The 23838-nt window shown below is 37.9% G+C and overlaps 1 protein-coding gene across 2 annotated transcripts in view; it reads left to right on the top strand.

The window, feature by feature from the left end:
* The window catches only part of Stacl (SH3 and cysteine-rich domain-containing protein), a 708284-nt gene extending 685142 nt beyond the window's left edge, over nt 1-23142 (top strand). Inside the window, exons 19-20 of one of the 2 annotated variants that reach the window (XM_090405477.1) lie at nt 9479-9616; nt 22428-23142. In XM_090405477.1, coding sequence (XP_090261603.1) covers nt 9479-9616; nt 22428-22532 — 243 coding nt within the window. In that variant the 3' untranslated portion in view covers nt 22533-23142. Of the gene's footprint in view, nt 1-9478; nt 9617-22427 lie in introns of those variants that run through there. The other variant, XR_016549521.1, reaches the window with a different exon arrangement.
* The last annotated feature ends 696 nt before the right edge of the window (nt 23143-23838 follow it).

Here is a 23838-nt window from a genome sequence, read left to right as displayed (position 1 = left end):
GATCCCAATCAACTTTGGCCAGGCTGCTGCTATCAGTACCACCAATTCATCTCCTTTATTTCAGATACTCCTGGCATTAGTATAAAGCATAAAAATGTCACTACTTCTATACCTACCTATCATTTGTCCCCCTCACGACCCTACTGGACTCAGTGTTACCTGATATTGTCCCCCTTCTCCCAAGCACTCATTCCCATAAGAGACCACCCCTGGGAATGCTAGTTTCCCTGCATTGACACACTGACTCATTCAGAAAACAGCAATCTCTCCAAATGCTTACGTCCTTCGTCATTCAAATGCAAGCTGTCTCTCACATACAGTTCCTTTCTGTCTTCAGATGCCCTTTGAGCATGGAACCAATATATATATTAAGTTGTTTAAAAAAAATTACTATAATGTATAATCATCATAATCAAATTCCTGCCATGCACCCTCAAGGGGTGTACAGGATATGATAGTACTACATGAAAAATTTACATCATTACTAACTTCCTATCTACAATTTTCCTCCAAATGAATCTATTACTTGTCAAGCCTCCAATATTGTCAGATCTTATATTTCTATCTTCTAATGCACTTTTTATCATATCAATCCACCTATATCTTGGTCTTCCTCTGGGTCTTTTTCCTGAGATTAACTTGGCTAACACATTCCTGAATGCTAACAGTATTAAGTTCTTTCTTAATATCCTTATTTTTAATATGACATTGCCACTGATGCCATCTGTTCACTCCTCTAATCTTTCTCAGGACTCTCATATCCGAAGTCTCTAGTCTTTGGTCAAGTGTTTTACTTCTAACCCAACTCTCAGATCCATAAGTTAAAATTGGCTTGAACACTGTCTTGTATACAGCTAATTTAGTGTTTCAACTAATTTCTCTCTTATTCCATATAGATTTATTCAGTTGACTTCCTACCATACCAGCTTTGTTGATCCTGTTGTCTATTTTCAATTTTAATTTACCATCTTCCTTAAAAATCATCCTGAGTAGCTGAAATGTTTACTTGTTCTATAGGTTCTTCATTCATAATGCAGTTGATATTTTTATTGCTTCTGCCCATTTTCATTGTCTTGTTATTGCTGACCTTCATACCATATCTGTTACAACAGTTATTCAATGTAGTCAGGAAATCTTGCAGACTTGTAGTAGATTTATTTAGAAGTATAACATCATCCACATAAAGCAAAGAGCTGACATTAACATCTCCAATTTTGATATCAGATTTAATTCCACTTCCCTTCATAATGTGATCCATATAGATAATGAATAACAGAGGGGATAATGTACATCCATGTCTGACACCAGATTTAACATTAAACCATCTTCCTGTACTTCCTTCAATTCTAACTGCTGACTTACAACTCAAATAAAGACTAAGTATTGCTTGATCTACATAACTTAAATCTTTGTTATATTCCCGTGATTTCTCGACTATTTGTCTTAAAGTGAAAATCTGATCCTGACATCCTCTATTTGGCCTGAATCCATTTGTTCTTCAACAAGCTTTTCTTCCATAATCCTTCTCAACCGTTTCTCGAGTATACTTGTGTAAATCTTACCAGGAACACTCAGTAGAGAAATACCTCTATAATTCTCACATTCAGTTTTATTTCTTTGTACTCCAATCATCCGGAGTGCTGCAGTGCACTCTGGATGATTATAAAAGTCTTACAGTGCAGCCACTGTAAGACTTTTATACCTCCATACTTCAGCATTTCTGGTCTAATATCATCTATTCCTGCTGCCTTTCCACATTTCAAGCCTTTGATAGCATTTTCTATTTCAAGTATGGATATGTATTCCTGATTGCATCCCTGTTGAGTGTTTTTTGCCCACTATGCTATGACTGCTTGTTTTATTTAGCAATTTTTCTAAGTAATTACTCTATACATCAAGGATATATTTTTCTTCAGTTTTAATGTCACCTTTATCATCTCTAATTCCTTTTACAGCACTCTTTCCTCCATTTCTGAGCTTCTTCAACAACCTCCAGAATTACTTGCCACCTTCTTGATATTTATTTTCTATGTCAAAGTTTTCCCATGGCTTTTGTTTAGCTAGTTTTACACAGTGTTTAGATTTCTTACATTTGTTTCTGTAAATTTGTTTCTAAGAGCAACAAGCTGACTTATTTGCCAAGAACTTTTGTTATGCTTTCTTCTTTTCCTTTGCTGCCTCTTTAACTTTCTGTGTCCACCATTTAGTTCTGATTTTTCTATCCTTGCAGACAACCTCAGCACATGCCTCTCTGGCTGAATCAATGTTTTCTTCAGGATTTGCCACTGAATCTCCAAGGTTTGGTTCCTGTTCTCAAACCCTCATTTTTTCTTGAATAATGTTTATGTATTTTAGTTTGCAGTTCGCATCTGAGAGTTGCTCAACTTTTATTTGCTTTAAAACTTGCATACATGTTCATACACATTTCTTACACATATAATGATATAGAAATAAGCCCAATTAGCCCAATTAGCAACATATAAGGGAGAAAGTATAGTAACAGTGAATGTATAATATTTCCTTTCTTTGTGTCTTAAGATTTTTCTAGAGATAGCGATGGTTAAGATTCTAAAAGAATGTGAAAGAATTACCATTTATGGAAGAACAAAAAAGGATTATGTAGAATATACAGGTGATATTATTTTAACATCAAATAAAAAAATATACATCAGAGAGTTAGAAAATGGAATATGGAAATCACTTTCACAAAACAAAATTGATAGTAATCACAAGAAAAAGAATTCTGTGTAAAATAAACATGTAGACACATATTATTATCTGTGTATCTCCAAAGGCATCGCACTCACTGCCTGCATATCTGCCCTGAGGAATGCATTTATATCCATCTCTGGTAAGCTTCCCCTCATTCATCACTCTCCAAGCAAAAAGTGTAGTCCTCATATCCTTACTCCATTTCCAAGGGTGATCTTGTTTTCTCCCTTCCTGCAATTTATTAAACATTTCTTCTTTATCTAGCCTATAAAACTTCCTTAATAATATGTGTTTCTATTATGTATAAGTTTTATAATATTAATGAAATTTTGTAACATGCAAATCCTTATATTTCTTTATAGGCAGCATTCCACAGACTTATTAGCCATTGGTCACCCACTTCTTGATCTTCTCCACTGTTTACTCATTCCCAACCTGACAAATCTGTGAATAGTTCAGATGTAGTTTTATCAGGCCTTTATAAAGAAGGATTATAATTTCTTTATCACTAGTTGTCAGCATGTTTTTCAACTTCCAAGTGATTTCTTGTATTGTTTTTGCCTACTTCTGAAGCATGCTCGCTAAACTTCAGTTCCTTTCTACCATAAACCCCCTAAATCTCCAGTCTCATCAGTTTCTTGCAGCAGAGTCCTTTCTAGGTAATCTAAAACTTATAATTTTTCATTATGAAGTTTACGGCCTTAAAATCATTTGACCTGGTAGCCATGATCTTTTGTTCCCAGTCCATTCAAATTATTTCTGGGATCTTATTGCCTTCCTCACTTTAACATCAGCAAATAATTGGATATTTCCCCTCAAATCATCTCTGATATCATTAATGTACAGTTAAACTCACTAGTACCTCAAGGACAAAACCCTGTGGTATATCGCTCGTCACTTGCCTATAGTATCAGAGCTTAATAAAGAAAGATAATAATGTCAACCCTATATACTGTTCTTTGATGTCAATCTGTCAGTCACCCACCTATCATGAAGCAAGCTTATTAATGCCTTGGCGTTTCTGAGGCTGATGCCACTGTGCCTAATAAAACATTTTTAGGCATAATGTATCAGCCTTTGAATCCAGAAATGCTGTTACATGTTCATTCTTGATCTGATCCAGGTAGGCAAATAAAGAGCCATTTCCATTCAGGAATGGCTCTTTATTTACCATGTGTGGTGTCTAGTGTATATTAAGAGTGGGTTAACAACTAGAAAATATCAGCCATATCCAATTTGTTGATGCAAGACCAGTGGAGAGTTAAAAATCCTGCAGTCTAATGTGTATAATGGTATGAATAACCAGGCAGAGGACCACTGACAGTGGATACTAGAGGAGTGGAAAACAGATTGTCTCAGCTGACAAATCCTTGATTATGTTTTTCTACACTGATAACAGAATCAAAATATGAAAAAAGAAAGGTGCATTAGTTCGTGTTGCGTTTTTATCAGCTGCCCACATCACTATTATCACCAAGTAGCCAAACTGCAGGGCAGGTAATATTAGTAATGTGGAGAGTATGCTCTGGTACATATGTAGCAGAGCATACTCTCCACATTACTAATAGGTGTTATTGATTATTCATATTGGTGCTTCACAGTATAAAGAACACTAAGAGATGAAAGAATAAGTTAATTTATTAAGCTTACTAATATTTCACTGGTTTTCTACCCAGCATCATCGGAGCACAAATTATAACTGTGACAATCACTATGCTGAAACATTAAGAACAAATCAATTTATAACTGGCACAGAACTAATGTTCTAACAAGGTGTCCTCTATGACTAATTAGTTATAAGTTAATTTGAAGAAGTCATGCTATCTGGTCTCATAATGACTGTCTGCCAGATCTGTCTGTTGGCAAATTAATGCAACCCTTCTTGTTGAGGTTGGAGGAGTGCTTCATAGCAGATGCTGATTCTAAAAATAGTCTTTTAGACCTATAATAAGATCTATGTTAAACTAATGTCTTCTTCCATTTAATGCTATGTAAATAAGTATCCAGAGCACAGTCTGCTAGTCCTAACTTGTGATAAAGCTGATCATGGGTGTAATTTTTGGGTTCTTCAAGGCAGATGCTAACTGTTCTACCAGTCTGTCCAAAATAAGCTAAACTGCAGGCACAACAAACTTTATGCACTCCATTATGTGCAAGAGGATGAAGTTGATCTTTAGGAAAGCAAATGAAGGTAGCTAGTTGCATGGGTGTTTTAAAAGTGGCTTGGAGATCGTATTTGGAGAGAACTTTAGCTATCTTTTCTCATGGGAGTGGAATAGTTTTGTAGTGATCCTGTGTTGGTTATAGGATGAATGGGAATACATGTAGTATTTTATCTATTTTATATGGACTGTAGCCATTGGCTAAAAAAATGTTCCAAAGGTCCCATAGCTCAGTTTTAAGGGCTCTGTCATTTGAATAAACATCCCTAGCTCAGTAAGTGTTTTGAGGATGCTTGGGGATGTGTGGTGGTGATGGTGTGATTGCTTATGTAAGTACCTTCCTGTACTTGTGGGTTTTCTTTCAATGGAAAAGGGTAATAAGCCATTAGGAAGTCTTATCAGTAATGTATCTAGAAAGGGGAAAAAATTGCTGTTTTATTTTAATATGGCAAAGTTTATTTTTGGATATTGGCTGTTGAGATGTGCTAAAATTATATTCAGTGTCTGGGCCATGAGACCAAATGGCAAACACATCATCAGCATAGCACAACCAGACCATTGGTTTGAATGTAGCTGTGTTGAATGCTTGGTTTTCAAAATGTTCCATGTAAAAGTTGTAGTAGAAGTACTCCACCTGGTGACTTTCATCACAGGTGGAATACTACCTTGCTTTTTGGGGGCCTAAACTACACATACCGGCCACTGAATTATAAACTTTTATTTAATACTGTGGTGGATCTCCTTTAGCATGAAATTCAGTACCTATGCAGTTCGGCATAGATTCCACAAGATCTTGGATTACATCTGTCTACAACATACCAGGCATTCACTAGACAGTCCTTTAACTGGCTCAGATTTGGCAGAAGAGGACATTACTCCTGGATCTGTTTTTCTAACATGCCTCATACGAGGGATGTCCAGAAAGTAAGTTCCGTTTTTAAATATTTTCACTGCAGTGCTGTGATCACAATGGTGTGCATGCTTGCTGAGTTTGTTGATTCGTTAGCAAGGTGTTGGTGCTATTTTCAGACATTCTCACAGTGCCTATGCTTCTTGGTGTGTGTTTATAATGTCTAGAAAATTGAATCACCTGCCGCATGTGAAATTAGGTCAGTTATCCATTTCTTGAATGCAAGGAACATTAAAGCAGCTGAAATCCATCGGCAAATTATTGACATTTATGGAGAACATGCAATGAGTGATTCAATAGTATGAAGATGGGTAAGACTTTTTAATGAAGGACAGGTGTGCACGATGATGAATGGAGCAAGCGACCATCTTTAGTGACTGACAATTTCGTGCGTTCAGTCAAAGAGAAGATTCGACAGAATAGGAGATTCATTATGACGTCACTCTCCCTGCAAATTCCAGAAGTTTCACGTTAATGTCTTCATGAAGTTGTGTTGGAGAAACTGAATTATCGAAAATTGTGTGCATGCTGGGTGCCGAAGTTGCTTACAGAACAACAAAGTGAATCGGCTGGGCAGTGCGTTGGAATTCTTGACACGCTACCATGAGGATGGCAATGCCTTCCTGAGAAGACTTGTCACTGGGGACGAGACTTAGGTGTCACATGCAACCCCTGAATCTAAACAACAGTCCATGGAGTGGAGGAACACCTCATCACTAGTCAAGACGAAATTGAAGACAACAGTTTCCACTCGGAAAATCATGTGCACTGTGTTTTGGGACAGACAAGGAATTTTTCTGGTAGACTTCTTGGGTCATGGCTCCCCAATCAACATGAGTATGTACTGCCAAACCTTTAAGAAGCTGCATCATGCGATCCAGAATAAACAACATGGCAAGCTTACCAGGAGCGTTGTTTTGATTCATGATAAAGCCCGCCCACACACAGCCTGTGTAACACAACAACTTCTCGCCACCTTTGGCTGGGAACAATTCCATCATTCCCCATATAGTCCTGACCTCGTGCCAAGTGACTTTCACCTGCTCAAACATCTGAAATCTTTCCTTGGTGACCAGCGGTTTCAAGACGATGACAAGGTCAAAGAAGCAGTCAATACGTGGTTTGTGTCACAGGTGGCAACTTTCTACGACAAAGGTATACAACTCTTGGTGCCCTCTTATGATAAATGCCTGAACAATGGTGGAAATTATGTAGAAAAGTAGTGAAAGATGTCTACTTTAATTTCCAATAAAGTTTTTTTTGTAAGTATATTTTTGTTTCTCTGATAGCTCATCGGAACTTACTTTCTGGACATCCCTCATACATGGGATTTAGATCTGGCTTTGTGGTGTCCATTGCACAAGAATTGTGCAATGGACAGTAGCATTGTCATCCATGAAATAACCATCACCTGCTGGATAAAAAATCAGCATTGCAGGATGGAGTTGATCAGCACCAATGTGGAGGACACCCAACCCATCAGCAATATCAGGGTACCCATTCCATACCAACAGAACATGTCCCACACCATGACACCACATCCAGAACCTTAAGTTGTGCTTACAAGGCAAGCTGGGTTCATTGTATCATGTGACTCCTGCAAAATCTGCCTACCATCGGTGCAGAACAAGGTATACTGTGACTTGCTGGACCACATCACTTTTTCTCAGATTCCAGTCACAGTGTTCCTTACACCATTGTAGACTAACTTTCTGGTTCTTTGCAGAAATCATTCATTTCCATATAGGCATGCAACTAAAATACCGATCCTCTTCAGTTTTCTACTCATTGATTGGTGAAATATGGACTGGGAACAGCCTTCATTAAATGACATCCAGCATATCTCACCTTTTGAGAAACCAGTCAGCTCTGCTGTTTTCAAAATCATGGCTCGAACCAGATGAGTACCCACAATAAGCCTTTATTGAACCCCAAGAGATCCTTGTTTTTCCCATTGTGATCAACATTACTGACCAGCAGCATTCTTAAATAGTTACCTAGAACACATGGTGATGCACATTACCAAGTATTTTGCATATATGCTATGTAAGTGATGCTTACATAGCATATATGCATGAAGTACATCTGCATAAAGGCTTTTAATTCAGTGGCCAGTTTGTGTAGCTGATGCTATGCTTAATCTGCAGAGCAGGTGTTCTGCTCTTCAGTCTTTCAACATGAAGTGTGAGTAATGAAAATCCTTAAGCTCCTCACATCATTGATGGGAATCGAACCTAGGAACACTCCTTCCCCAGGCATATGGTTGTGAAACATATGCCACTAGGCTAACCGCATGAACCCAATGAATTTCTTTAAGAAGTACATTATTTCTTTAAGAAGTACATTAGCAGATTGCATCTTTTTTTTTATTTAGTTGCCCACACATGGCATTTTTATTTTTTAATATCAATCCTACTATGGTGTGTGGGATTGATATTAAAAAATAAAAACTAACACTTTTATATGAGGTAAGCTGCCTTATCTTCAGTTGAAGAGCTTATTGTAAAAGTTTTTTGCATCCTAGACCAGATTTCTGATCAAAGGGAATTGTGATTCCTGAACCATTATTATCATCTGACTTCCATGAGTCAAAGGACTCATTGTGGGAGGTCTATACTCTCTCATGCTAAAAGGTCATTGAAGTACATTTTGAATTCATTCACAGTTTCTACACTGACCTCACTTTCAGCCAATACATTCCACTCAAAGAACCTGCTTGTCACTTCCCTGATCACCCTCCTTATATAGCTTCCATGGATGGCCTCTAGTTCTACCCTTGCTGCTCTCTGCTCTATGAAACATATTATTACCCTCAAGACCTCATGGAGTCAAAGACTCATCTGGGAGGTCCTTTTATCACACACACAGCTCATCATACCATGTCTTAAACACACTCAAACTCCTTGCAGACACCACACTCTCAGGCAAGGCATTCCAATCATTTACAACTCTGCACAAAAAAAAACCTGCTTCTCACTCCCCTACTTACACCCTCTTTATACAGTTTCCAGGGATGACCTCTGGTTCTTCCCCGATCTCCCACTTTTTTCTGTAGAACTTCTCCAGCATTGATCCTATAACAACCCCTTACTGACTTGTAGGTCTCTATCATATCTCCCCTCTTCTTCTTGTCCACTAGACTCTGCGAATTACATCTTCTCAATCTTTCTTCATACTCGACATTCCAGAGGTTAGAAACTACCTTAGTTAGCCACTTTTGGACCCTTTCCAACATATCTCTTCAACCTTCTGAAAACCAGTTGACCAAATCTGGGCACGATAGTTCATGTGGCATAATCAAAGCCTTATACAATGGAACAAGAATCTCCCTACTTCTACACATCAGTGTCCTTCGCATCATTCCCACACAATTTTGGCAAGTGTCCCTAAATATCAGATCCTTATCCACTATCACTCCCAGATTTCTTATTTCCTCCACCTCCAACGGTAACAACCCCTCACGTAGATGACTATCAGTCCCGAGCTATTAACTGCATCAAGGGCAACGTGAAACAGTATCTGCAGAAAGCTGTTATTTACATAGCAATTGGATTTTTGGTATATTATCTTAGATTTTAATGGATTTTGTGAATTAAAAAAGAAAAACAATTAGTTTAATTAAGTAATTTTATTTTGCATATGTTGTATGTACAGTTATTTTCTTAAAGCATAATTAAATTATATGCTGCTTCAGGGAAAGTGCCTTGGTAAAGTTGGATACTTTCCATCTAAATATGTAGCAAAGCTTCATCCTGGAGAACACCCTCTTCAAGTAACTCATACAATTCAAGTTAGTGATGGTGAAAATGGTGTAAAATTATTGCATGATCAGGTAAGTTGAATTAGGATCACATTCTTTTTTAAATAGTTTATTTTATATATACAGTATGTGTGTGTGTTTATATACATTTCTTATTTATCATTTTATATATTTGTGTGTGTCCGAAGTGAATGTAGCATTATATTTGAACTTTGCTAAGAAATATTTTAAATATTGTGGCTTTTTTTTTTTTTTTTGTATTATTGTGCACCATTTTTTTATGATAGATACAAGTGTCCTTCAGTAATTTTGATCATTTGTGTTCTTGCTACTTTCTTGTTCCTACTGCTTCTGCTGTCTGAAAATATCATTCATAAAGAAATGCATGTCTACAGAATGAAAATTGAGTTCTGCCCTTGATTTTTCTCAATGGCTGTATTGTGAGAATAATATATACACTGAAAAATTTGAAAGATTTTATCATTATCATTTTCTTGATCCCCATGGAGTCAGGACTTATCACTCGAGGTCAACACTAGTGAACACAAAGTCTGTTATGCCACTCAAAATCATCCACAGTCTGCATGTTCACCACCTCTCAGCCAATGCATCCCATGATCCACTCACTCTTCTTACCATTTTACTCGCCACCACCCTTTGCAACTTCCAGAGATGGCCTCTTATCCTTGTTCCTTTTCCACATTTTACCATATGAAAATCTCCTCAGTGTTAATACAATAATAACCCTTCAGCAGCTTAAATGTTGCAATCATATCCCCCCCCTCTTTGCCTTCTATTCACCAAACTCTGCAGGTCTGCATCCTCAGGCTAGCCTCATAATCAACATTGTACACTCCTGACATCATTTTTGTTATCAATCTCTGCACCCTCTCCAAGGTTACTTCATCCCCTTCAAATCCTGGTGACCAGATCTAAGCACAGAAATCCATATGTGGTCTGATGAAACTCTTATACAATGGGACCAGCACACTTCTATCTCTTATGCTCAGTGTTCTCCTCAACATTGCTGCAATTCTCTTAAATGCCTTCACAACCTTTGCAGTATGACCTTGGAACTTTAAATCTCTATCCATAATCACCCCATGATCCCTTGCTTCTTCCACTTCTTCCAATATAACTCCACAAAGTGAGTACAAAGCATCCCATCTGTAGATCCCAAATTTTAAAACTTTACATTTAGTTGCATTAAACTGACATCCCCCATGCCTTTACTCACCCTTCTAGCTTATTCAAATCCTCTTGAAGAACCAAAACATCAGCACAATTACTAATAACCCTCCCAAGCTTCACATCATTTATGAACAACTGAACATCTCCCTGTAGTCTTCTGACACTATCATTGATGTAAGGATTGAACAGCAATAGTCCCACGACTCAACTCTGTGGAATTCCACTTGTAACCTTCCTACTCTCTGATACTGCTCCCCTGCATACGACTTTCTGATATCTTACAGAGAGCCAATCCATTCCACTAACCTTCTATTCGAACCTATGTGATACAACTTAAAAATCAACTTGTTATGTGGCACCCTGTCAAATTTGGCACCTTGGAAAAATCAAAAAAAAATGATAGTGTATACTTTACCTTCATCCACCGCTCTTGTTACTCTGTTGTAAAAGGTAACCAGATTAAAACAAGAGCACCTTTTAACAAATCCATGTTGGCCTGCATAATTATATACAAACAGGCCTATAGTTTGATGCCTCCATTCTACCACTACTGATATGCATTTGGTACTGTCTTACCCTCCTTCCACCCTCCAGGAATCTGCCCTATTGCAAGACTTTCATTAAACAGCCAAGTTAACAACACACCAGTGGCAGCCCATGAAGTTTTAAGTGGGGGGTGCTGCCTATACAAAATAATTTTAAAAAATTCTTTTTGTCCTAATCAGTAACCAATTTATTAATAAATAAATCTACAGATTTATTTATTAATAAATTGGTTACTAATTAGTAAAAAAAATAATTTTTTTTAAATTATTTTGTATAGGCAGCACCCCCACTTAAAACTTCACGGGCCGCCACTGTAACACACCCACTTCCATAGAACATTCCCTTAAAAACACATGGTGAAATTCGTCTACTCCCCTTGTCTTATTGACATTTAGCATACTCAGTATGCAGAATACATCCTCTTCCTCACCTAGTACCAGAATGGAACACTCTAAGAAAGTAATAATTAAATAGCTCAACTATGTCACTTGCTTTGGTCACCCAATTCCCATCTCTATACAACAAAATAATCCATCCTCTATCATTTTTTTCCTTCTACTTGCCACCTACTGAAAAATACTCCTTGGGATTCTCTTTGTATTGCAGTGCCAGTTTCCTCTCATATTCTAACTTTTCTTCCTTACAATACTAGTCACTTTCCTAGCCTGAGCTTTATTCCTCATGCAACTGTTCTCCACTTCTGCTTATATGCCTTTCATAACCCTTTATTTTTTTGCAATTTCCCTTTTATTCAATGCACATATCCTTATGGATATGTATAATGCTATGCATTATGGGAAGGGTCACTACCCAGACCGGTTTCGACCTAGTCATCCATTTGGCTCTAAATTGTTTTATCTTTTTTTCACTCAAGGTATATAGTCTGTCATTGCTGTCAACAATTTTTTCTTAATATCACTCATGCACTAATAATCCTCTCTTCCTTGAAATTCTTTCATCCATTGTAATGCAAAGATCTGCATTACAAGGTCCAAAGTCCATCGACCTGCATTATAGGTAGTTACCTGCCTTATAATTGAGCTCCTTATAATGAGCTCCAGCCAAGGAGAATAGAAGTTGAATTGCAGGATAGAGAAAAGAGCACATTTGAGGCCATTTGGTGTGAGATTGTGGCTAGCAGAACTAAATATACAATTGGGTGCTGCTATAGACCAGGTGATGGAAAAGATGGTGGTGACAGTATGCACAAGCAAATAGAAGAAATGGGTGGAAGGAGGGTGATTATTATGGGAGATTTCAACTATGGTCGCATTGATTGGAGTGAGGAGAGGACACACGGGAGGAAGGAACTGGATTTTCTGCGGTTATTAAGGGATAACTATCTGCGACAGCATGTAATGGAAAATACTAGGGGTCAGAGAGTACTTGACCTAGTAATTACATCTGAGGATTTGGCTGTAACAAATATGACCACATTGCCACCAATCGGTGAGAGTGATCATAGGGTCTTAACTTGGGAGGTGGCTAAAGGTGTAGAATTTTCAATTAAGACAGGGTACATGTGGAATTATCGGGCTGGAAAGTATGACATGCTTAGGAGTTTGATTGGTTCAGTGCCATGGCATGTACAACTGCAAGGACTAGAAGTTGATAGTGCATGGGAGGTAGTTAAGAAGTGCTTGCATGAAGCAATGGCTGACTGTATACCTAGAGTCCGAATAATAAATCAAGTAGGGGTTAAATGGATGAATAACACCATTAAGCTTGAGTTGCAAAAAAAGAAACAACTATGGAGGGAATTTAAGGAGAAGGGTGACCGGCAGGCACATGAACGGTATAAAGCGCAGGCCAGAAGGGTGACGAGTGTGGTAAGAAAAGCTAAAAAGGATTACGAAAGAACATTGGCCATGCAGGCTAAAGAGAATCCTAAACAGTTTTTTAGATATGTAGCAAGTAAAAGGAAAAATGTACATGGCAGATTGATTTTAAAGAATGCTGATGGTAGGGAGGTAACTGAATCAGTTGAGATAGTTGAGTTACTGAATGAGCACTTTGCAAAAGTATATCATCCAGGTGGTGACATTGCAGAAACGAATAAACCAGTAGATTATACGGGAATTGTGGTTAATGAAGTGGAGGTGAGTAGTCTATTGCATAACCTCAATGTCAATACATCTGTGGGATTGGATGGTATACCAGCTCGTGTTGTACGAGAAGCAGCTAAAGAATTGTCAGTACCCTTGACCATTTTGTTTAATTTGAGTCTCGGGTCTGGGTTAGTCCCGAGCGGGTGGAAAGAGGGGAAAATAGTTCCACTGCATAAAGGTGGTTCCAAGACTGCTGTTGTAAATTACCGACTTATTAGCATATCAGGAATCATTGTCAAGGTCTTAGAGAAATTAGTCAAGAAAAGAATACAGGATTGGATAGATGAAAATGGGATATTGTATGGGGGACAACATGGTTTTGTGAAGGGTAGATCATGCCTCAGTAACTTGCTCACGTTTTATAACACAGTGACGGCTGAACTGGATAGGGGTAATGGGTTTACAGTGATACTACTGGACCTTTCCAAGGCCTTTGATAGGATACCACATGGAACCCTAATCAGTAAACTGGAGCAGATGGGTATAGATATAGGGTTGGTGAGATGGATAAGAGGGTGGTTGAAGGAGAGATATGAAAGAGTGGCTTATTCAGGAGTGGAGTCTAAAAGACGTCTTGTGACTAGTGGAGTGCCACAGGGCTCTGTTCTTGGACCACTGCTTTTCAATTTGTTCATCAATGATATTGGAAAGAATCTGAGAGGAAGTGTTCACTTGTTTGCTGATGATGCAAAGTTGGGTAGAGCAATTGTGAGTGCACAAGATGTCAACATTTTACAGGATGATTTGGATAGTTTGGAGGACTGGGCTAGGAAAAATGGATGTGAATTTAATGTGGCAAAGTGTAAGGTTATGCACTTTGGGGTGAAAAGAATAGCAGCAGTATATCGCATTGGTGGAATCATACTCCAGGAGATTGATGAGGCCAGGGATTTGGGAGTGTTGGTGGATAGGGAGTTGAAGTTTAGGGGGCACATTGCAAAAGTAACTAAAACAGCTCACCAAATCACTTGGCTTCTGAAAAATACTTTAACATGCAGAGACGAACAAGTTGTTGTTCCTCTGTATCGAGCCTTGATAAGACCTCATCTGGACTTCTGTGCCCAGCTATGGGCACCAGGGTTTCTTCGTGATGGGGAGGAAGTGGAGAGGTTCCAGAGACGAGTGACCAAGATGATAGCAGGTCTGTGGAATGAACCTTATGAGAATAGGTTGAAGATTTGTGGGTTGCAGAAATTGGACGATAGGCGAAGGAGGGGTGATATGATTGAGACATTCAAATTACTGAAGGGTTTTTATAAGATTGATCCAGAAGATATTTTTGAAAATATGACTGGTAGTGGGAGGACTAGGGGCCATGCATGGAAGCTGGGCAAGAGTGTGGTTGACAAGGGTGTTAGAGCTAGGTTCTTTACTTGGAGAGTGGTAAATGAGTGGAATAAGCTTCCAGAGTCTGTTGTGGGTGCTACGACCGTGAATGAGTTCAAGGCAAGGTATGATAGATACTGTGTGAATGTTGAATAGTTGTTCTTGACATGATGTTAGGGCCTCCCTCGATGAGTCTGTCGACTCCTTGGAGTTTCCCGGAACAATAATAATAATAATAATAATAATAATAATTCTGCATCACTTCCTTCTATTTTGATACCTCCCCATGCCTATTCATCCATTAAGTCAGGACTACATGATCACTGGTCACGCTCACCAATGGGAACAAGTATGCTATCTCAGTCACAATCAGATCCTCTGATTCTGTGACCAAATTCAGAACTGTCAATCCTCGTGTTCCCTCCACCACATACTGCATAAGACAGTTGTCCCTTGAAAAATCCTAAAATTCAGTTCCCTTATTACTGCATGCTCTCCTCCAGTGGCATACCCAGTGAGGGGACCAAGGGGCTCTGCCCCCTACAAAAAGAAAAAGGATAAAACACTAGAACATTTTCTAAAAATATTTTCCTAATTAAAATTATTTTTTTTTATTTATATTGTGTCATGTCTTCTATTTCTATACTACTTATGAATTAGCGGTTACATAAGATAGGATAATATCCTGTAGCTCTCGGGAATCACGACCACTGTTGAATGCGAAGCAAACAAAGTATTGCTATTGCTCTGTTGGACCAAGCGCTACTTTGTTTGTCCAAGCAGGGCCAAAGGAGATCATGGGTATCATGTATTGGGCGATCACTGCAGATGCTCAGTCATAGGTTGTATGCAATGCGTAGTGTGTATTCTCAAATTGTCTACTTAACTCGGCACCCCCCCCCCCAAGATTAAATCCTACCTCCCCAAGATTAAGCCCCTGTCATACGCCCTCTCATCTCTCATGCTGCTATACCAATATGAGTCCTTCCCAGCAACATTCCACTTGTGCAATTTCAGTTTCCCTGTCCCAACACACTCACTTGCCCAGAAAACAACAGTCTCTCCAAATGCCTGCATCCTTCTTTATTCAAATGCAGTCCATCTCTTGCATACTGCTCCTTTCTATCCTCAAATGTACTTTAGGCATCCACATATTCAGACCTCTTTTCCTGCACATTGTCACTTATCATCGCAGCATTTGAAAGATGAGATTAAACATCTAAAAGAAGAGACCTGGTTGATGTTGAATGAGGTGGAGGAAGTTAGATTATAAAGAAAGAGTCAAAGGATAATCATATAACATTGTATGGGAATGCAATCATTAGAGGTGTGATGAATAATAAAGTACACAAAACATGCTTTCTTGGTGGTACTTAGAAACAAATAAGTGATGCATTGCAGAAAAGGAAAGAGTGGACATCAGAATTAGTGGTAGTTATGGGCATGAATGACTTTGTGAAAAAAAAGGAATTCTGATGGAAACCTGAGGAAGTTGTTGGGAATGTCATTAGCCTATTACCCAGATATGATAATAGAGTTGAGAAGGAAAGCAGAGATAATGAATAGCACGATGGCTTAATTGTGTGAGGCAAAAGAGATTCAGTTTGTGAATCTTTGGAGTGAATTCTTGAAGGCAAGTTTTAATGGTTTAAAGTCGATGGATTGCATTTGAATGGGTTTGGTTTGGCATTTAGAAAAGCTATTATTTAATTACTAAGATAATAAGCCGAAAGGCTATTTTACCGGTGAATTTGTTAATTGAAAGGGAGATGGTAAATCCCGTTTTATTTTATAGCCGGGTCTGAAACTCAGATCAAAATCCATAGAGTTTCATGCCGAAAAAACTATCGGCGAGCCCAAGTGTAAATGATCACTTGGGTAGTACAACACCAGGGCAACTCCATGCAAAGGTGGAGCAAGCTCCGTCACTAACTTTAATATTCTCTCATAATGTAAAACCCAGCTCCTAAGAGATGTATATATATTGTTTTACATTATGAGAAGAGGTCACTACCCAGACTGGTTTCAACCTTTTTTGAGGTTTCATCAGTGAGTAGGTAGACCTGGAATATCAAGGTTTTTAAGTGAATACGAACTTACATACCTCTACTATCGAATTGCCGAAGTGGTGCACTCCTATATTGTTAATTATTGTTAATTACTAAGATAATAAGCCGAAAGGCTATTTTACTGGCGAATTTGTTAATTGAAAGGGAGATGGTAGATCCCGTTTTATTTTATTTGCTCCACCTTTGAATGGAGTTGCCCTGGTGTTGTACTACCCAAGTGATCATTTACACTTGGGCTTGCCGATAGTTTTTTCGGCATGAAACTCTATGGATTTCGATCCTAGTTTCAGACCCGACTATAAAATAAAACGGGATTTACCATCTCCCTTTCAATTAACAAATTTGCCGGTAAAATAGCCTTTCGGCTTATTATCTTAGTAATTAACAATAATTAACAATATAGGAGTGCACCACTTCGGCAATTCGATAGTAGAGGTATGTAAGTTCGTGTTCGCTTAAAAACCTTGATATTCCAGGTCTACCTACTCACTGATGAGACCTCAAAAAAGGTTGAAACCGGTCTGGGTAGTGACCTCTTCTCATAATGTAAAACAATATATATACATCTCTTAGGAGCTGGGTTTTACATTATGAGAGAATATTAAAGTTAGTGACGGAGCTTGCTCCACCTTTGCATGGAGTTGCCCTGGTGTTGTACTACCCAAGTGATCATTTACACTTGGGCTCGCCGATAGTTTTTTCGGCATGAAACTATGGATTTCGATCCGAGTTTCGGACACGGCTATAAAATAAAACGGGATTTACCATCTCCCTTTCAATTAAAGCTATTATTTGCTGAGAATGCACAGAATCAAGAAGTTAGTGTAGCTAATGATCAAAGAGTGCTTGTGAAGCATAATAACACAGGCAAATTATTATTATTATTTAATTAACACAAGACCTCCACGAAGTCTAAAGACGCATGGGAGGCAAACACTATCACACATGAAGCACATCAAACCATTCTTTGAGCTCATTCAATGTATTTGCATTCACCACAATGCCAGGAAATGCATTCCACTCACCAACCATTCTTCATGTAAAGAACCTGCTCCTTATGCCCTTGCTCCCACCCTCCTTATACAGCTTCTGGGTATGTCCCCTTGTTCTACTCCCTTCTACCATTCTATGAAAATTTTCTTCCACATTAACCTGGTACCAGGTTAATGTAAATTGTCTCAATTATATCCCCCTCTCTTCTTCTCATTCATTAGGTTTTGCAAACTGCATTCCCTCAAGTTCTCTTTGTGTAGAGGCTTAAGTGCTGTGAGGACATCATGTTGGAGGCTTAATGGATTGTACACAGCACTCAGAAAGGATTAAAACAAAATTTAATACTTCCTATATTTTGTTTCAGTCACTGGATACATCTTCAGGGATTACGAAAAACTAATGTAACATATACACAAATACCACACAATATTAAGCCCAACCACGTGGGTGACTCTAAAGTCCTATCTAGGTGGAGCGCCCTCAAGGGCGGTTGTAGGTGGCCTGGAATGTAAGGTGGGATCTCTGATAAGTGTTTCCCAAATCTTAGGAAGCTTAATGCAACCATATTTATTAAGATTTGGTTGATTTCTGAGAGCTGCTGCTGATTCTAAAAATAGTCTCTCTTTTTTTAATTTGCTCTTGTGGAGCATGGTGGTTTTTTCCCATGAGATCCTGTGGGTTGTATCCAAGACATGGTCAGCCAGGCCTGACTGACCATAGTCATGGTTGCAAATGTATGACTTGTGTTTCTTCAGGTGGATGGTTGCTGATCTGCCTGTCTGTTCAAATTACACCAGCTTACATGAACAGGGTACTTTATAAACTCCAGGCACTGAGAGAGGAGAGAGCTGATCTTTTGTAGAATGGATAAGGGTAGCAAGTTTGCAGTGGGGGCTTAAATGCTCTGTGTAGGTTGTAACATATACAACCTACACATGGCATATGGTTATATGGTCAAGCTCAATTGTAAGGGCAGTTCTCTTGGTTAGGAGTTTTAATAATGCCATATTGTTGAGTGGGATAGTGGTGGGAGAGTTTGTGAATGTATATCTGCCTATGTGCTTAGGTTTTCTATATACAGTGAAGGAAAGTGTACTGTTAGGAAGGCATGTAACTAAGGTGTCTAGGAAGGGTAAACAATGGTTCTTTTCCTTTGCCATCGTAAATTGGATCCTTGGATGTAGGCTGTTGAGGTGACTGAGGAAGGAATCAAATAGAGAATACATCATCTACATATCTTAGCCAGATCGAAAGGTTTGAGAGGGACTGAGTCTATTGCTCGTTTTTCAAAATTTTCCATATAAAAATTGGCAAGAGGGGGTGAGAGGGAGGGAACCCATGGCGGTTCCCTCTATCTGCTTGTAGATTTTGTTCTTCCAAGAAAAATAACCAGAATTTATGGCATCTTAGATCTCTTTTCCTTGCCATCGATTCTGGTTATACCATTATTTTTATGGTATTTGATAAGGGAAGACAAACTAAAATAATGAACTTATTATGTAATTGGTGTATGGTACACTCTTTACTCACTTTTAGTATTATTGTACTGGTATCTCCATGGAGTCAGATGACTAATTGCCAGAGACCCAGACTAACCTTTGTACACACAGTACATGTCATCAACTACTCTCAAACTCTCCATGATATCACATTCACAAGAATGAAAGATCTTTATGAACTGCTCATTAAATGTCTCAGCTATATCCTATGCAGTAGTTGTTCTTATACCATTTTCTCCAATCAGTGTCATCTTTTTTATAATCATTCTTTTTTCTTTTTTTTTGCTGGCTACATATCAGAAGAACTCTATAGGATTTTTTTGGCTTCATTAGCAACTGCTGCCCATACTTCACTTTTACTACCCTTACCAACCAAGTCACCCTTCTTGCCTGTTCTTTGTAATCCTCACAGAACTGATTATTACTATTCCTCTGATGTTACCTCCATAATGCTTTTTTTTCCTCTGTATTGCATGCTTAATCACTTCATTCATCCATTTCACACCTACCTTATTTAACCTTCTGACCCTTGGAATACATTTAGACATTGCTTCTACCAGGTAGATCTTGAATTACACAAAAGCAGCATGGATCTCCTTTCCGGCCAACTCCTCATTCCACACTATACCTGCAATCTGCCTCCTGAGCTTCTCATGATCACCAGCCTTGTAGTTCCACATATACCCTTTCCTCACAGAGGCCTTCACATGGCTGGCAATCACCCAATGATGTGTTCTTTGTTTGGCAACATGGCTTACACTTTCCTCCTCCTCCATCTCAACAGTCAGCACCCTAGAATCCAGCTCACTTTTGAAAAATAAAATAACAGTTGCTGTTTGTAGATACTCTAATCGTCTGGTCAGTGGCACCCTTTCTTTTGCAGATTACTGAAAATCCCTCCATACAGGTAAATACATACATAAACTTTCCCATCATTCCCCCCTTCTCAACAATATGGTGTCATCAAAACCCTTCTCAACAGAGCTTCCAACCTCTGTTCTACCCAAGCTTCACTTACAACAGAACCTACCTTTATTCATCAAACCTTCCTGTCCAATGGTTACAATGCCAAAAAGATCTACAAATTACAGGGGCGAATGCTTGAAATTCATGCTTGCTCTTGTTATCATTCAGGGAGTGAGAGGTGTTTGAAGTTTGATTAGTGGAATAATGAATTACTGACCATTTAAAACTATATTTAGAAATTTATGTACATTTAATCATACAAATACAACATATATTTTACAAATGATATTCTATCTTTTTCAATTTAGCTACTTGAATACAAATTCTACCCTACGGTTCTTCTTTATGAACTGGTCAATAACATCTTCATAAAAAGTTGGTTGTAACTTAATTTTCCCAAGCAACACGCACACTTGTAAAGGCTGGCTGAAGCTCACTGGCTAGAGCTACGTTGACTGCATATGGTCTGTGTTTAAGCAACAGAGTGAGACAACATGAAACGGCTATGTGTGTGCATGAAATCACAATGCTGCTGCAAGGACCTGGAAGCTCCTACAACCAAGCAAGACAAGGTAGCTTTGACTAGACGAGCAAGCATCGGCCTTCAATACACAAAGCAAAGCTCAATTATTGCCGTGCAAGCCTAAGACGTCTTCTGTATACAAAAATAAAAGCCTAAATGGAATGCTTATAAATACATGCATTTATTAACAAATAAATATTACTTCTTTCTCAATTAATGAGCTTGCGCAGCAAGCATGGAGAATTCGCCCCTGACAAATTATCTGTCCCTTCCACCTCCTCACATTCCTCTCAACACAAGGACTACAGTAATGCCATTACTATTCCCTATATCTGAGCAACTTCAGAAAAAATAGCCAGAACTTTAAAGAAATAGTGATGTACTGCTTTCAAACTTCATTTGAAGCTAGCTTCCCTTCTCCACTCTATTAAGGATTTGCTTCCTCCTCTCTCCATTCCAAGTATGTAAAAGGTATGGTCAGACTAGGAGATCTACTAACATTTGCCTAGAAGAACACAAAAAAAATATATCTGCTGCCACAACTGTGGTCAGTCATCAGATCTAGCAGACCATGCTTTGGTACCTTGATAGAATCAGATGGAAGAAAACTATCATGCTCCACCAGAGTAAATACAAAACTTGAAAGACTGTTTTTGGAATCAATAGCAGATTTCAAGAACCAGTCTAAGTTTAATAAATATCATTGTACTAAACTTCCCAAGATTTGGGAAACTTTAATTCTTAGACCTCCCACCCAACATCTCAGGCTAGCCATCAGCACCTATAGAGGGTGCCCCCTCATAAGACTTCAGTCTTCATTTAGTCTAATTTCACTTCTTCCTCTTAATGTTTCTTGTGTGCTTTTGTATGTGTTATTACAATTTTACCATTGTATTTCTGAAGATGTCTTTGTAACAGAGACGAACAGCAAGTTTAATTGCTTCAATATTTAATTATTTCTCTTTGTGATGTAATTATTTCATTAAACTTCATCATCATTGTAAATTAGAATCTAAATCTAAATACTTGCCTTGAGACTTCAATGTCCACAACTGTAACTGGCTTCCTTCCATTGATAAGGCTGGAAGAGAAGTTGAAGTATTTTCTTTAAGCAGGTTTACCAACCAGAGTACCCAGTAGGTATTTTTCAGATATGCTATTGAGGTGAACATTCCTGTTAGTAATTCAGATCATAATCTCCTAGATATTTTGTTTGGAGTATGGTGAATAGGTTACTAGAGTTAGTTATGAATGCATTGTTAGTAAATGAGTTCATGGGAAAGTTATGATAGGTACTGCATGAATAATGGTTAGTGTGAGTTTTAGGACTCCATGGAGATGCCTCTTTTATGTATTTTTAGTTCTAAATTAGTAATAAAAATTTGCCAAAATGACAGTGATTAGTTGATGTACCATTTGTTAATTTGATTTATGTAAAGGTTTAGAAGGGGAAATGTAGATTTTTTGACCTAACTCTGTCTCACTGCTGAATTCACTTTGGTTTCCTCTAAGAATAGTTAAATTCATTTCCTCATAGATAAATTCTGTAATGCTAGACTTTTAAAATGGAGTAATTAGTAAATAAATAAATAACTGTAAGAAATAAAGAAAATAATTTGCAGTGAATGTAAAATTGTTTTGTATTTTCTTTTTTTTTTTCAGATTGTAATACAAGTAGGAGAAGAAGTTGATGGTATAGTTACAATTAGAACTGGTACAAATGATAAAACTTATCCCTGTCCATTAAAGTACCTTAAAGAAGTTTGAGAAATGTTATATTATAGAGTCAAGTTGTTCGATATATATGTGGTATTCTCTAGTCTCTTTTGTGAGGCTGTGTTATAGTCTTCTTGGATGGCTTTGTCATTTATAAATGGCATTTATTAATAGCCAGGCCTTTCACTACTGTGCAGTGTTAATGAAAAATATTCCAAAGGCACAGCATAAATACTATCTCAATGCACAAAATATCCCTGTATTTAGTATCGTGATGTTTTGAGAACCTGCCAATCATGGAAAATTTTAACACTTGCCTTGGCGGTCTGTCATCTAAAGAAGACCAGATAAGTTTACTTCATTGCCCTCTGTGAACAAGCACTTTCTGCATAAGATCAGTTATTCATTGATATATTTTGAGATACCTTAATTTTAAAACATAAATGTTTGCTGAAAACACACACAAGAGATGAACATAAACAGGACTGGCTCTAGACAGTAGCAAGACTGCAGGATGCAACTAGGAAAGGAACAGAACTTCATGATGGGCATAGGCTCATGTTTTTGGAGTGCAGAAAATTTTAAAGAAACTTTCTTGATTGTCTTTTTTTTCAGCACCCATTACAATGTATTTACAAATAAAGAGATTGTATTTATGAAATACAGACAATATGGTTATTTATTATGATGATCACACCCATGAAAGATTGAAACTTCTATCACATGTTAATACTCTGGATAGGTTGAGTGTTAGATAATATGGGAATATATATTATTTTTACCCTCCAGGCCACCAGTGTTCACTGCATGAATGAATGCATTAATGCAGTGGACACTGGACACATCTGTTATTTGTAAGTCCTAATAGAGGTAAGGCACAAACTTGTAGTTTTAAACACATGAGAACTCATACAAGACAAGGTTACCTCCACTTCAGAGATATGAGTAAAGAAGTTTGGAAGAAAATACTTTGCCACTACCTAGAAGTCCTTTTAAATATATACAGCTGTTTACCTGCTGCCTGCAAAATACTGGAGCGGGTTACTTTGGATGATTAAATTCCATGATTAAACTCAACTTATGCAGGCATGTAAACAAATTCAGTAAGCTTTTATGACCAGTCTGTTCAAAATGAAGTATAATTTGTTAGTAGCATAACTAACATTCCCTTTGACACCATGAGATAAAGCATGCTGCTTGTGATATCAAGTCATTCATATGTTACATCATGAGAATGACTTGATATGAATTAAACCTTTTTCCTTTTGGAACTAAAGTATAGTGAAAAACAAGAAGCAAACCAAATGTATAAAGTTCAAAGGCTCTATAGGTTGTAAATTATTGCTGAAGTTTTGGC

Source organism: Typopeltis vanoorti, chromosome 15, assembly GCF_054136105.1.
Source record: "Typopeltis vanoorti isolate ZY-2024b chromosome 15, IOZ_Tvanoo_1.0, whole genome shotgun sequence".
In the NCBI taxonomy this organism is placed as follows: Eukaryota; Metazoa; Arthropoda; class Arachnida; order Uropygi; family Thelyphonidae; genus Typopeltis; species Typopeltis vanoorti.
The sequence above is the reverse complement of the archived record's forward strand: the minus strand, read 5'-3'. Positions and strand labels throughout refer to the sequence as shown.